This window comes from Drosophila navojoa, chromosome 5 (genome assembly GCF_054131105.1).
Source record: "Drosophila navojoa isolate 15081-1374.11 chromosome 5, UAZ_NAV_1.0, whole genome shotgun sequence".
Lineage (NCBI taxonomy): Eukaryota > Metazoa > Arthropoda > Insecta > Diptera > Drosophilidae > Drosophila > Drosophila navojoa.
Window position 1 is genome coordinate 22,850,751 of NC_142893.1, and position 15,150 is coordinate 22,865,900.

Genomic DNA, 15,150 nt, shown 5'->3' on the forward strand with positions numbered 1-15,150 from the left:
GAATAATGAGCCGCTGCTCGGCGGTTGGCCGTAAAAAAGAAGAAGCCTTTAAAATTTATTTCAACTGCCTTTTCGTACTTGTGGGGCTAGAACTTACTAAGCCCGACTAGCAAATACCATAGACTTAAAATATTCAATAAGCTTTTCTAATATTATTAGTATATCGAATATATATAGTACATCGAATTATAGCCAATAGTATAGTAAAATATAATCATATTTCTTTAAGAACTTGACTGAAATTTTCTAACTTAAATGCCCTATATGAATATAGAAGACCAAAAAACTTCAAATGCCTTTCAACATTTCTTTAAATATGCCAAATTTCAAAAATGTCATTATTATGGTTTTATTTCTGAGAATACTGCGCTCTAACGTTTTGAGTAGATTCGAATAAAATATACCCTGCTAAGCCCTGTTATGTTATATTAATTATTATTCGTGTAACTATTAAACTTAAATACATTGTTTTAAAGAACATTAATTTGGAGATCTTTTGCTATAATAAATATATTATCAATCAATTTTAACTCAATATATTAAAAAAATTTGTAAATAAAATACGAATTTAACATATTTTTCATACAGAGCATATCATTCAACGTCGAAGCATTCAAAAATTGTCTTACACATAAGAAAAAAATGTCATTTACATACAGATTCATTAATTTCGTACTCTGCCTAAGAGTAACCAATTAATATACCCCGCAGTGATTGCTTTACAGGGTATGGAAATCCTTACAGCCAAACACTCGTAAACTCATTTGGCAAAAATTCTTGCGTACCCAAGTCTAAATCATTTACTCGAAAGGCAGCAAAGAAAGGCTGAAATGCTAATAAGCAGCATAGGAGCTTCCCCTCACCCCTGCTCTTCAACCAGCCCCACGAATCAAAAGGAGTGGAAGGAACTGGCGCAGAATGACGACGCTGACGACGATGGCGGCGACGACGACGACGACGTCGACGCCTTGTGCTATGTGTAAGCACATAAGACGAGTTTTATGTAATACATGCTGCCATTTTGTACATAGAACGAAGCCTTTTTCGGCTGCTGCCGTTAAAAAGGGGCACAATGAAAGGAGGCGGCGCGTGGGTGGGTAGGCGTGGTTGGGGGCGGCTGGGGGTAGCTGCCAGAGCCGATGCCGATGCCGCTGCTCTGGTTGTTGTTGTTGTTGTTGCTGTTGTTGTGAAGATTAAATGGGAAAACACTGTGACATTTTCTGGCTGCGCGCGGCGCGGTTTTCATTATATATATACATACATATATATTTATATATAGAGAGAGAGAGAGAGATTCTTTTTTTCTTCAGGCGCAAAAATTCAAAATGTGAAGTTGGTGTTGGACCGAAAGGGGGTTGGGGACTGTTTGGGTGGCATGTGGCAGCATTGCGGCGACAGCATTAGTGGGGCGTCTCGTGGCAAATGTAAAATAATGCGAAAGGGCTTCGTTTGCATAAATTAAAAATTTATATAATGTCGCCAGCCAAGGGAATGGGTAGCAACTGGGGGCTGGGGCTAATTTTGTTGGGGGTGTTTGGTTGGTGCCTACATTTATTGATTAAAAATCGTTGCGGCTTTAACACAATATTGTAATATATATATTTCGCTTTTGTATTCACACAATTCGCCATAAACATAATAAATACTCGTACATTGAGGATTTCTTAAAAAATTAATGAATATTTGTTTTTAGGTAATTGTTATATTTTTTTTTTACTTCTTTGTTATTTTTTATTAGTTTTTATAATATTTAAAATGCTTGAAAAGACAACAACAATAAACTAGAAAATCAAATGTGCCAAGCAGCGCATGCCTTAGATAGTTTGTAATCATATATAGAATGTTTATATAAGTTATATTATGTAATAATTTAATAATGAATTTTTCTAGTTTCTCTTTGATTTTTTGTTTTCTCTTTTTTTTTCATATATATATATATATATATATATATATATATATATATATATATATATATATATATATATATATATATATATATATATATATATATATTTTTTTTTTTTTTTTTTTAATAGATTATTTTTTAAGTGCTGAATATTGGACTAAATATATTGCACACGTATTGAGCATAATATTGAATACAAATACTATATACAATTTAAATTGACGTTACGTGTATTACATAGTATATTTGTATACATATGGATAGATATATTTATACAGCTAGGATACATACGTATATATAATTTGTCGTATTTAAATATACATAATTCATATGAAACATGTGAGGTGTGTGTGTACAATGCGCAGTTTCTCAAGTACAAAGTTCTGTAGACCTTGAGATGCGTTTACTATTTCATTTCATTTTTTGTTTTTGTTTTTGTTAATCTTGAGGAACTTGTATACCATACACTTGAATGAACAAAGAAAATTACACAATGTTTTGTTGCATTTGATTTTTGTTTTCGTTTAAAATATTTAACTTAAATTGAAACGAAAGATTGCACTAAAATTATTCTGTAGTGTAAGTTGTTTCGAGTACATATATAAAGATACATGTATATAGATATATATATATTTACAGCTATATATATTGTTATATATACACTTAGATCTAGGTTAATATGTGTTCTAAATGCTTGGAAAATCGTTCGTTATGCTTAGCTCGTAAAAATATTCATCAAAATTGTCATATATATATGATGTATATAACTTTTGTATCGGCTGATCTAGCTTCGTTATTTTGCTTTTGTATTTTCTGGTTGTTGTATATAAATTCAGTTGAATTGTACGATTGCCCAAATTGTTGTTATTGTAATTAATATATATATTGTTATGTATATATTTATGTGTGTGTGTGTTTGTTTGTTTGTGTGTGTTGCTTAATAACAATCACAACAAATCGTTTTTACATAGAGGTATTGGAGGTATTCGGTTATAGTAGTTCTTCCTGTTTACTTGGTTCACGACTTAACGAACTAGATTTAAACTATTATTTTATACTTTACTTATATATGTTGAGCTATTTTATGTGTATGTCTATATAATATCAGTGGAAGTGAGTGGATGAAGCAAGATTGTTCTTTTAAAACCTAAGCAAAATGCTTATAAACAAAATTAAAGTTAATATCTCTGTACAGAAATTCGATAAGTTTAAGATCTTGTATATAATGATATTCCGAACTTTCAGAAAAAGAAATCAATTTATCTGTCAATATGTCAATATGAAAATTATTTCATCAGATTGTCTGAATAATTTCGAAAACAATATTGAACGAAGCAAAACATATTTTCTAAGTTTTTGATACTTTTGAATATGTTTCGAAAATGCAAATAATAAAATAATGTCAAATATTATCTGAAAAAAAATATCTTAAAAAAAATTCAATTTTAAAATAAAATAGAGAAAAACATAAGAATTGAATTTTCGATTTTGTTTAATCAATTTTATTTTCAAAGCTTTTCGCCCCTCACAGCATGCGAGAAACAACAGTCGGGGCTCCATTAAATACAATTTAAATAGCAAACTAAAAAAAGGCGACTAAAGTTAATCAGAATCGATAATATGTGATAATAAAACGAGATTCATGCATTACAAAATAAGATAATTAAATTTACAATTTATGGCAAACAAAACAATGGGCATTAAGCATAAAAGAATTTATTAATAATTATTTGTATGATGTAATTTTCACTTTTTAATAACTTAAAGTTAATTTTGATTGGCGTTTTCTTTGAGAATAAGCAAAAGATGCGTACAAATTAGACTAAACAATAACTAAAATATATTAAAATTATTTTTTGATTTTTCATGTGTGTGTGTGTGTTTTTTCAAGGGATTTGTTTTGTTTTTTTGTTTTTTCTTTTTCGTTTTCTTTATCTTTGTTTTTGGGATAGAGCGCTGTATAATTTACAATTGGCAGACTATATACAATTACTGGACAACAAAGGTCTATAGGCTAAATATCAACTAAAAGGGAACTAGAAACTAGACTTTGAGAATGGCACAACATTAGCTGGGTTACGTTTCTTCATAGTTTTTGGGGGAGCGTTTTCCTTAGCGCCTAAATTAGACTTAATTTAAGTTTGTTTTGTACAATTTTTTGGAGCTTTTTGATTTATGTGCAATCGATTTTTAGTTTTCTTTTTGCTAAATGACTAAAAATTAGTTAAATCTTTGTTTGTATTTTAGGTTTTGGTTATGTTTTTTGTTTTTTAGTTTTGCAAGCTAGTTGTACTTGACATAAATTCCTGTTCCATTAACCCATCAGCCAGCCTCATCTGATGAACACGCTGGCCTCTTGAACCCTTTATATACAAGGTGTGCCCACTAGCACAGTTCGCTTAGTGCTGCTGCAGCTGCTGCTGCCGCAGATAGAGCGCAGCCGCATCGTCCAGCTCGTCGAGGTCGATGTCCTCGCTGTGCTGTTCGTGCGACTCCGCGGACCGCGGCGAGTGCATGCTCAGATCCTCGGGCTCCGTCTGCTCGGGCATGTCGCTGGCAACGTGCACGATCTGTGGCGGCGGCAGCCGAAAGACGCGGCGGATGTCTTGCGCCTTGCGGCGGGCATTGCTGCCGCTGCAGTGGCCATCGACGGAGCTGGCGCCATCCTCGCTCAGGTCGAGCGGCGCCTCCTCGTCCAGGCTGCTCTTGGCCAAATCGACGGACTCCTCCGAGCCGCCGTAGCTGGCGCACATGGCGGCGAACTTGTTGGTGGAGCACTCCAGGGCGGCAGCTGCGGCAACAGCTGCTGCTGCCGTAGCCATTGGGTAGTCGCCGCTCATGGCCGGCGAGAGGGCGGGCGTGGGTGGCGATTGGATGCCGCACTTGTGGTTCATCAGGTGGTGGCGCCGGCGGAACTTCATGTGGCAGCGCTCGCACTCGAACGGCTTCTCGCCATTGTGGACCAGCATGTGGGACTTCAGCTGATTGGAATCGCTGAACTTGCCCTCGCAGATCTCGCAGGTGTAGGGCCGCTCACCTGTGTGAACGCGCAGATGCCGCCGCAGATTGGCCACTTGCACGAACTGGCGATCGCAGTGGGAGCAGTGATAGGGCTTCTCTCCTGTGTGCAGGCGCATATGCGTCTTCAGGTGATGGTCACGGGTGAAGCGCTTGTGGCACTCGGGGCACTCGAACGGCTTCTCGCCGGTGTGCGTGCGCTCGTGGTTCTGCAGGACATGCTTGTAGCCAAAGCTGCGTGAACAGATCTTGCACGTGAAGCTCTTGTCGCGCGATGGGTCCTTAGCTGGAGCCGCTGCTCCTGTTGCTCCTGCTGCTGCTGCTGCTGCTGCAGTGGCCTCATGTGCCGAAGAGTTGGGCGAACTGCCGCTGGAGGGCGGTGAGATGGGTCCACTAGGTGTGTGATACAAGTCACTTACGCTCATGCTGATCTCCGTTTGGAACTCCTTCTTGACCGACAGCTTGCGAGCCTTCTTCACCGGCTCACCCAAGCCCAGGCCCAAATGATGCTGCGGCGTGCTGTTGGGCGAGCTCAGCGGGTGCTTTCCACTGCCGGCTATCGGGGAATGGGGGCTAGCAGGGGGCGAATGCAGATGGGTTCCAGCTAGCGGCAGCTGCAACTGTTGCTGCTGCTGTTGGTGTTGCTGCTGCTGCTGTTGCTGATGCTGGGCGGCCCAAGCGCCGAAGAGCGCCGCGGGATTGTGTGGGAAGAGTGTGTTGGCCAATGTGCTCATTGGCAGCTGGGCCATAAAGGCGGCCGCCTGCCTGTTGGCAGCCAGCAGCTGTGTGGGCGAGAGCATGCCGAAGGCGGACGCTGCTGCCGCCTGTTGTAGGCCCATCGCGGGGTACAGGGAGTGAGAATTGGTGGAGGCCACTGGGCTGCTGGCCGAGGTATTTGCAGACATGGGCGGGGACAGCGACATGGAGCGATCTACAACCATGTCCTCGCGCTTGATGCCAGCCAAGGCAGCGGCTAAGCCTGAAAGTAGTAAGTACGAAAATTCAAAAGTTAGTTAAACCAATAGTAAAAATTAAATAAATAGTTTAAAAAGAACAAAAAATTAACAAGAGCGAAAATTGTCCGGTTTTTAAAATATTACTTTAATTTTCTTCTTTAAGAAATATCAGCTAAAACTAGAGCAAAGATTTCCTTGATTTCCCAATATTCTATTTTTGTTTCGTTTTCTATTTTCTATTATTTTTTCTTTCTTTTCTGCGCCCGCTGAGCTGTCAGAAACAGTTTGGTCAGCGCTGCCCGCGGCGGCAAACAAAACTTTTTAACTGTTTTTTTTTTTCGATTCTTTATTTCGGGGTTCAAAGCAGTAGCAGCACGTGTGAATGTGGCACGTAGTGTGGGTGGCCAAAGAGCGCGCTCTCTTAAGGAGCCTCATATGTGTAACATATGTGTGAGCTTTTGTCTGTGTGCACGCTCTTCGAATACCATGCGAGCTCTCTCTCTCTTTCTCTCTTTATCTTTCTTCCTCTCTATCTTTCTCTCTTTAACATTTGTTTTGGTGGGCGTGAAGAAACGAGTTAAATGCCGGCGAAAAAAAAAAACTTGTAAACAAAACTTAATTGCTGTGCATGTGTGCGTGTATGAACCAACTTGTAAGTGAGTGTGTGTGTGTGCGTTGAGCATTTGCCAAAATGGCGCCTAATGTTAACTCAAGCACATTGAGACGTCGTTATTGCTGTGCGTGCTTAAGCATGTGTTTGTGTGCATGTGAATCGCTGCGCTTTAATGCGAACTTTAATACGTTTGAGGAAATTGAAGAATAAAATACTATTCGAATAGAAATTAAAACGTTGACGTATAGTATAGCAGTATGTTCATGCTAGATAGTTGTTGTTGATGTTGACGTTAAATTTTTCTATTCCATTTTTCGAATATTCCCTAATGCAAATATTGTTTAGATATTAGACTACTAAAATGTATAAAAAATATTCAATTCGATATTTTTCATTTTGTATATTTTAATAGAAGCAAAATTTTAAAATGTTTCGGAAACGTGAACTGTCCTGCTTTTACGTACAAATATTTTTCTCTAATTTTTAATTTTACTTACTTCGTGTTTGCGCGTCCTGCAACATTGATATGGCCATAACTGTATGCTGTGTGTTTGATTGTTTGTTGGTGTCCTTGCTCCGATCGAGCAAATCAAATTGTAAGCGTTTTGCTTACAATTTCACTACAATTTGTTTTTTACTTCAGTTCTGAACACTTAATTTCATTTGAGCTCTTTTTAGTTTTAAACTTTTCAAAAACTTCTTTTTTATAATTTCGCGCACTTGGTGTGTGTGTGGGTGAGGGTATGGATGTGATGTGTGTGTTTGTACTTTGAGGTAGTTGTTGCACAGTTTACAAAAGTTCACGTTATACAAAAATGAGGTAGTTGCAATTATAAATTTGTTACTCGTATTTTAATTAAACTTTTATATTTTTTTGCTATTTTGTTGAGGTATTTGGTTTGATGTTATTGGTTCTCGCGATTCCTTTTCCTTTAGTTTATCGTTAAGACACAACAAATTGAGTTTTTGTATTTTATTATTTTTTAACTAAGTTTCTTGAGTTGTGACTGTGACGAGTTGTCGCTGAGAAATGATATGAAGCGAACGACTGCAACACGTTTTTATATTGAGAGAGTGTATCCTTTGCGCTGTGGAAATCCTTTAGAAGCAACAAATTTGCTTCGTGAGTGTGTTTTACGATTGCGTCAGTGTGTGTATGTGTATTTGTTTGGCATCAGAAACTGTGCTCCTCTCACTGCCAGAGCCAAATCACGAATGATACGAATTCGCCGCGTGCGCTAACTATAAGTACGCTCACACGCTCACCCTCTCTGCACGACGGACGCACACACACACACACACACAAACGCAGGCACGCACTCAATCGTTCACTCACTCAGCAACTCACTCGCTCGCTCGCACACGCACATTGCCAGCCAGCCAAAGGGAGGAAGCACGACGTAAAAACGAAACGAAAAACGAAACCCGAAATGCGCTGCCGATCAAAGCAGGTAACGTGCTCTCCTTTATGAGGCTCAATGTGTGTGCGTGTGTGTTTATGTATATGAGATTGTAAAAAAAAAAAAAACTGAGCACAGCTCAAAAGTACCTCAGCAATTTTTTGTTGCTTTTGCTTTGCGCTCTTGCTTTGCTGTTGTTGTTTTACCTAGGCATGCTTGATGCCGCTCATATGCAAATTAGTAAGAAAGAGCGAGAAGGCGAATGTTTCAGCTGTTCAAGGAATAAATCGTAATGCTAGAACTAAACTAAACTAATTTCTTTTAAGGCCAGTTTAATGCTACATATAATGACTTGACTTTTTTACCCAAGCGCATATAACATAATAACAAACATATTTCTACAAGGGGCGTAAAAAGTTTTATGGTTTTATGACCCACGAGTTTTTTACAACTCACAAAAATAAAAAAAATAAAAACTACCTATAGTATCCTTAAAAAACTATCCTGCACTTCCGTTTTTTAGAGCCTTCATAAAAAATAGGAAACACTTGACAGACAGTTAAAATTTAAAATGGTTCGGTTCCACTCAAACGGCAGCAATTAACTCATATAGAAGACTTCCCCTTTGTACATAAAGCAACGAGAAATGCGCTCAACTGCGCAAAGGGGGATGATAAAGGCGAAAAGAGCGGCTGAGCGTGCGAGCGAGCAAGCAACAACGAACGCCAAAAGTCAGCAATGAGCGAGGAGTGTGGGGTTAGAACCGGTAGCTGGGGTTGGCTGGGAGCGTGCGCTGTACGAGTAAACAGGAAGTAAACAAAGCGAATTGCTACTCAAAAGGGGCGAAGCCCAAGTGAAAGTAGAGCGAAGGGGCAAATGTGAGTGAGTTTTTTCTTTCTCTTTTTTTTCATATGCCGAGCAGCCTGTTGAGTTGAGCTGAGTTGAGTTGCTCAATGAGCAGCGTTTTTAATGGTCAACTAATTGCTGGCACACGTCTAAAAAGCCAATATCATAAAAATAGAGAAACATCTAAAAAAAAATAGTATTAAAAAAATCAGGTAAAGGCCAGCCGCAAAAAACTTGAACAGAAACCCGTTGCTAAAAAACAGTTTCGAAATCATTTTTTGACTGCTGACTTTTGCGGATTGACTTTTAAATGGTTTTATGTAGATTTTTATGGCAAGGACATGCACAACTTCAGCTGAAAACGTGCATAAATATGCGACAGTCATATAAGTATGTGTGTATGTAAAGTAAATGTATGCATATTGAGGTGCCGTTAGGTAGGCCAAGGACGCGACCGTAGAGCGCGACGGGATGTTAATTTCGGTCAGCACTCGAACTACCGTGGAAATTTTGTAAATTTTCGAAAGTGAAAACTACAATGACCCAAAAAGGGCCTTTGTCGCACATAGTGAGTCTGCCATCTAGGATATTTTGCTCTGCATAATGTTACGTAAAACTGGCAAAAACTAAAACAATTCCCCGATGGATTAGTCAAACAAACAATATATGATATTTGCCAGGAAATTAAAATACGCAGAAAACATTAAAAACAACGCCGAATCGTCCAGAAAGGAGACAGAAAGAGGGTAACAGTGCGAGAGATAGAGAAAGAGAGGAGATAGCGAGATAAAGAAAGCGATAAAGAAGTCTTGGAATATTGGCGACCCCTTTATAGGAATGTTGTCTCCCAAAGCTGGATTAGTCAGAGTAACAATCTCCTCCTTTGATAAGCGGGCGATTTAACAAACATTTATTGTCACAGCTACTTAGTGCTGCTGCTGCTTCTTCTTCTCCTTCATTGAGATCCGGTCTTTGCTGATAATAAAATGTCAGAGCAAGCCAACCCATTATCAGCTCATTTTTCGTTGTCAAGAGAAAGTACTCGGAGAGCTCTACATGTACATACGTGCCATATGCGTGCCTTGGAATGTGCGTTTTATATGTGGGCCACTAGTGCGTTAGATAGTGCGTACCGCTATCAACTAATATTATTGTTCGACTACTAACCTATCCCAACATCAATTAGCTGTAATTAGTGCGTGGCTCATGACATTGAAATTCATATTAATTCTATTTACTATTAAGGCAGGCTCGAAATTGTACTTTGAGCTCTTTTTACGACAATTGTCATTATAGTTGCCTCTGACTGAGAAAAGTAAGAAACAATCTCTAGGATTCAAAAGTTATCGGAATCGAGAGATATTATAAAAAACTAATTGAATTTAAATAACAAATAACCATTGTGAAATTAAATGAATTTTTATATTGTATTTATTAATAAATCATGTACTCACAAAATTCCTTAAACTTTTTAATTATCATTTGTAGTTCTAACTTCGATGCTGAATTTTGAATACAAATGATTTTATTTGGTCAGCTTATACCGATATTAAAACACTTATATAGATTTAAGGAATTCTTAAAAAATATAAACAAAAATTTCAGATATTATTAAATATTAATGAAACCTACATATAGCTTAATAGGCCTATTCATTGTTAGTACCGTTGGACTACCCTTTCAACCAGCATATTGGCAACTCTTTGAGGGCAGCTGCACTGGCTTTATTGCGGGCTCATCTGTCCAGTCTCGTATTACAGCTGTTTGCCAGCATCTACTTATTTAGCCAAGCATAACCCTAACCGCCGCCAAAGCCAAAATTCAAACAAAAAATTGCCCAAAAACGACAAATTTTTAGCAAATATTTCGAAGGAGGCGTGCTTCACTGGAGGGTGAGCTGTCAACATAAATAGATGAGCACATAAAAAGTGAAAGAGTGAAAGCGAAAGTTGAGCCAAGCCCTACCCCAGGGTAGGGTTAGCCATAGGGTTAGGGGTAGTACACGATGTCATGTGATCTCTCTCGCTCAGCGTGATGCCCACAAATTTTTTAGCTATTTGTAACACTCGATCGAGCGAGGGGTTCCTCTGATTTATAGTCAATCGAGCAATCGATAATGGGCTGATAATGTTCTTCATGATAATAAACATGACAAATCGAATTGCTATAGCTATCCCTCTCTCTAAATGTGTCTCCTAGAGACGGCGCTTAATGAACTCGCATGCAAAGCAGGCTGATTAAGATTTCGCTAATCCTTGAGCTCAGCTCAGGATGCGGCTGAATGAATAGACCAGCGGCTAAGGCTAAGCCACGCAATCTTGAGTTGAATATTATTTTAGTGCGGAACTGGGCATTAATTCAAATCCGCTTTTTAATGCGGCGAAAAACCAGGCTACCCTTTCGTCTAATGAGGCGCGGCTTAAAAAGGACTCAGCATGTGTGAGCGCGTGGTAAAGAGTTGCAGCAGGACTTGCCAGGACTTGAACTAAGCTGAGTGCAAAGCTGAGCTTGTACTGAGTATTTCCTGGAAATGAAACTCCTGCTGCTCTCCCCGCCTCTGCAATACAAGCCTCTTCTGCAGGCGTGGCAACCGCCCTTGCCTCTAGCCATATGTGTAAACAAGCCCGGCGATCCTCTTGCACAGCGCGCAGCATCCCCTAAAAAGACTATTTAAAAAACAGTCAGGGCGCTCAACAGGCTGCCTGTTTGATATCAAATTGATTGTCGACAGAGAGCAAGGGAAGGATCGAGTCTTGGGTGCAGCTAAGGCACAAGCCAGTCACACGACAGCCAGCGCCTTGGCAAGGGGTTAGAGCCCTGAATGAATCATTGGCACGCGATTCGAGCTCGGTCGCCAGCTCAAGCTAATCCGAGTGATTGAATTAAGCCAGCGAGTGACGTCAGCGCGCGTCGCTTGCTCGGAAGCAGTGCATCAGGATTAGCCTGAGCCTGTTCCTATTGGGATTAAGATTAGGCAACCGCTAAGCAGGCGGGATTAGCGATAGGATACATGCATGTAGAGCCCACGCCTAGACAGGAGTACGTCACTGCATCCAAACCAGCGCTGCAGCAACTGGAGTAAACTGAAGCACTGCACTTCTTGCTTTTTACGATCGAGCGATCGCCCCGTCAGACGGCAATATTTTGTTGTCTGTCGTGATTCCCGGTAAACAGATTTCATAACTCATTAAAATTGGCGAACAGCATTTTGCGCTAATTGTTTGGCCAAGCAACGTAAATAGAACAGCGGACGCACACATAGACAGACTCGCACGCTCGGACCAAGGATTAGGCGGCTAATCCGGCAAATGGCCAGCGTCCTTCGCAGCTACAATGTATCCTTCATAGAGATTTTTGGTGGGTTGGTCCTGGGCTAATTCTAATTACAAACATACTCGCCAAGTGCTCGCATCTTAGGGAATTCAGCAGAAATACTTTTGTGCTAACTGTTAGCCCATCTCGGCTAAGCAGCTGTACACACAATCGCCGCGAAGTGTCTCGGCCCAAGTCTGCGCTTAGTCATTCAGTTTCTCCGTGGTTCACTAACCTCTCTCAACTCATTAGAAAAGTGTCTCAGCTAAAAAATAAACAAAAAGCAACGAAAAATCACACTCATAAACCCAGGTAGGCTCATAAAAAACGAGCAGCTAAAAAACGGAAGGAACAAATACAAATGAGCACCGTAAAAAACGGGGCAAAAAAGTCAAACCGCGAGCACATTAGGTGTAGTCAAGGACATTCGGGCCGCGGCTAAAAAGAGAGCGAAAGAGCACAGCAGAGCGAGGGAGAGAGAGAGAGAAGAGAAAGATTTGAGTTTTCACGATTGCGGCGAATTCCGAGGCAAGGCTTCTGTGATCGAGCGAATGCCACTCTATTTATTATAGAGAGAGAGAGAGAGCGAGAGAGATGGACGCTTCTCACTGGTAGTGAACGTGGCCTGAGGCAGTTTTTGGTTTTATGACGCAAAACTTGGCCCATTCTTAAGCCGGATTTAGTTCAGCTTTAGCACATTTTTTGCATTGTCTCACAATCTTTTTGTCTCTTATTTTATTTTATTTTTTGGTCGAAAATTGACTTCTTAATTGCCAAACGCTGACCTCCAGGCCGAGCAGCAAGCAGCCAGGCCAGCCTACCTGGCCGCGATGACCTGGCAAAGAGGTAACCCACGCCCACAACCACGCTTACAGGTAGCACACGCTAAGCGCACTCGCTGCTCGGCTCTCTTGTTTAGGAATTCCATAATTATGATCCTCGCGCAGTCAGTCAACAGACCGAGTTGCCTTCTAGCGAAAAAAAAACAAGACAAAACACAAAATAGTTGCAGTCGCGAAAAAAATCGCGATGCACGTTAAGCCGGAGATTAGCCGACGGATTTAGAGGAAAATCCATCAATATTACGCCCACGTCCCTTGAGGATCAAGCTCTAATCGCCGTGCTTAACACTGGACTTATTTTTGTTGCAAGCAAAAAAATTTAATCCGCCTCGAGGTAGGCGCAACGTGTTTTCGTTTCTTTTTTTCGTTCGCTGTCTGCTCGACTAATCCGGAGAGTCAGCTGCATAGTAAAGAGGTAAAAGCGTCTGGCCAGCCAGCAAAAAATAATTGTCGCAATATTCAAATTTTTATTATAATCCGGGCGAGCGCAAAAAGTTAAAGCCCGGGGATTAAGCAAAAACAGTTGGCCAAGAACACTCGGCCAGGTATCCGAGGCATCCGCGCCGACAAGAAGATCGTGAAGTGGATCATGTTGGATTATAGTTAACTTAAGGCGTGCGATTAGTGAGCGTTGCGATTAGCGCCAGGATCTGGCAGGATCTGCAGATTTGTGGCGCAATAAGCAGCCACAGATCAAGCGCTAGTTCCGCGGATTTCGAATTTGATCTCTGGATTAAAGCTTAGTCCCACTAGGAAGTGCCGCGCGTGTCTCTCGATTGCGCTCAGCGCTCAGAATGGATTTTGGGTTTGGGAAAATATGCTGGCCAAAGGAGGCCAAAGGAGTGAATGTGAGACATGCTAGGGATAAAATGAATAAAATAGCTTGGAAGCTTCAGGCTGATCATATTCCCTTAATTAATTCCAAATATTCCTTTACACTCTCACATTTTTTTATTAGATAAGGCATTCTTTTACAACTTGTATTATATTTTGGTGTGAATTATATGGAGGCAATATTTCAAAGAAAATTGTACATTATTTTAGTTTTATATATACTTTATAATACATACATAGCACATATTGAATCTAGTAGAAATGTCATTATACATGTCAATTTATTCCCATCAAAATATTTTATAGTCTCTGATAATAAAAAACATCAAGATTTCGGCAATTTATAACTTGATTTCTGTTAGATGCTGTTGAAGTATTTTGTGAGAGTTTTATAAGTGAGAAATATAAAAGACTTTCATATATTTTTTTTTATTTCGCTCTTCATAACATTGATGTGAATAGTGAATAGTAGTAAAAGAGTATAGAGTAATTACCAAATGGTTTCTTTTCAGATAATTAATACATATCATATGACAATTTATTATCTTCAAATATACTGCAAATGGAAACAGAAATGCTTAGTTAATATATTCATTCCCCATCACTTAAAATAATTTGTATTACTTTACAGATTGGTATTATTATACATTTCAACCTCAACATACATATATCAGTTACGCTCCTCTACACGTAGACTCCCCGATTGTTCTACATTTAGTAGAGTTACAAAAGGGACTTCCTTGACTACACTTTATAGATGAGGCAACCATCCGAGTGCATCAGGTCCTGCCTCTGTTGCTGCTTCCGTTCTGGCCAATTCATCTGTTTCCTTAACTGTTTATTATTTTCTCAATCAATATCTCTATATATTTTCCTTCTTTTTTTGGCAATAACAAAGAACTTGGCTATTGGTTTCTCGGCCCTCGGCCCTCGGCCCTCGGCTCTCGGCCCTTGGCCTTCTTTTGTAATTATTGTAGATTTTTTTATGCAATTTGTTCAACTTCCTGTTCGCTGACATAACGAGCGGCTTAGGCCCGAGCTGGTTTATTGTGAAGATCTACCGATTCTGTTTTTGGAAATCAGACTTGATCCCGTGCCCAGATTCCTCTCTATTTGTGTAGGTGAATGGCCATTGCAGTCAAGTCTAAGCGGCCTACGTAATTTGGAGGATTTCTTTGCCACTTGGTGGCTGCCTGCCTGTCAACTCGAGCAGCTGTTGCTGCTACAGTGGCTGCCACAGTTGCTGCCTCAGTTGTTGTTGCTGTCTCCGCTTAAGCGGCTTTCGGGCCAACTCCAACGCGTGTCTCACCCACATCCAGCTGCTCTTGCGTGCGTTTATCGGCCCAACAGATGCAAATGTGTCCCCCTTGTGTAATTAGGCAGGCTGGCTACCGTTCTTATCAATTTGTTAGCCGGCGGCAGC

At 40.0% G+C, this 15,150-nt stretch overlaps 1 protein-coding gene across 1 annotated transcript; it reads right to left on the reverse strand.

The window, feature by feature from the left end:
* Positions 1-2,708: 2,708 nt before the first annotated feature.
* On the reverse strand, positions 2,709-7,734 carry Kr (Kruppel). Its single transcript, XM_018106846.3, has 2 exons — positions 6,991-7,734; positions 2,709-5,903 (listed from the first exon to the last, which is right to left on the reverse strand). The coding sequence occupies exons 1-2, from the start codon at positions 7,025-7,027 to the stop codon at positions 4,306-4,308; spliced, it is 1,635 nt and encodes a 544-aa protein (XP_017962335.1). The 5' UTR covers positions 7,028-7,734; the 3' UTR covers positions 2,709-4,305.
* Between the last annotated feature and the right edge of the window lie 7,416 nt (positions 7,735-15,150).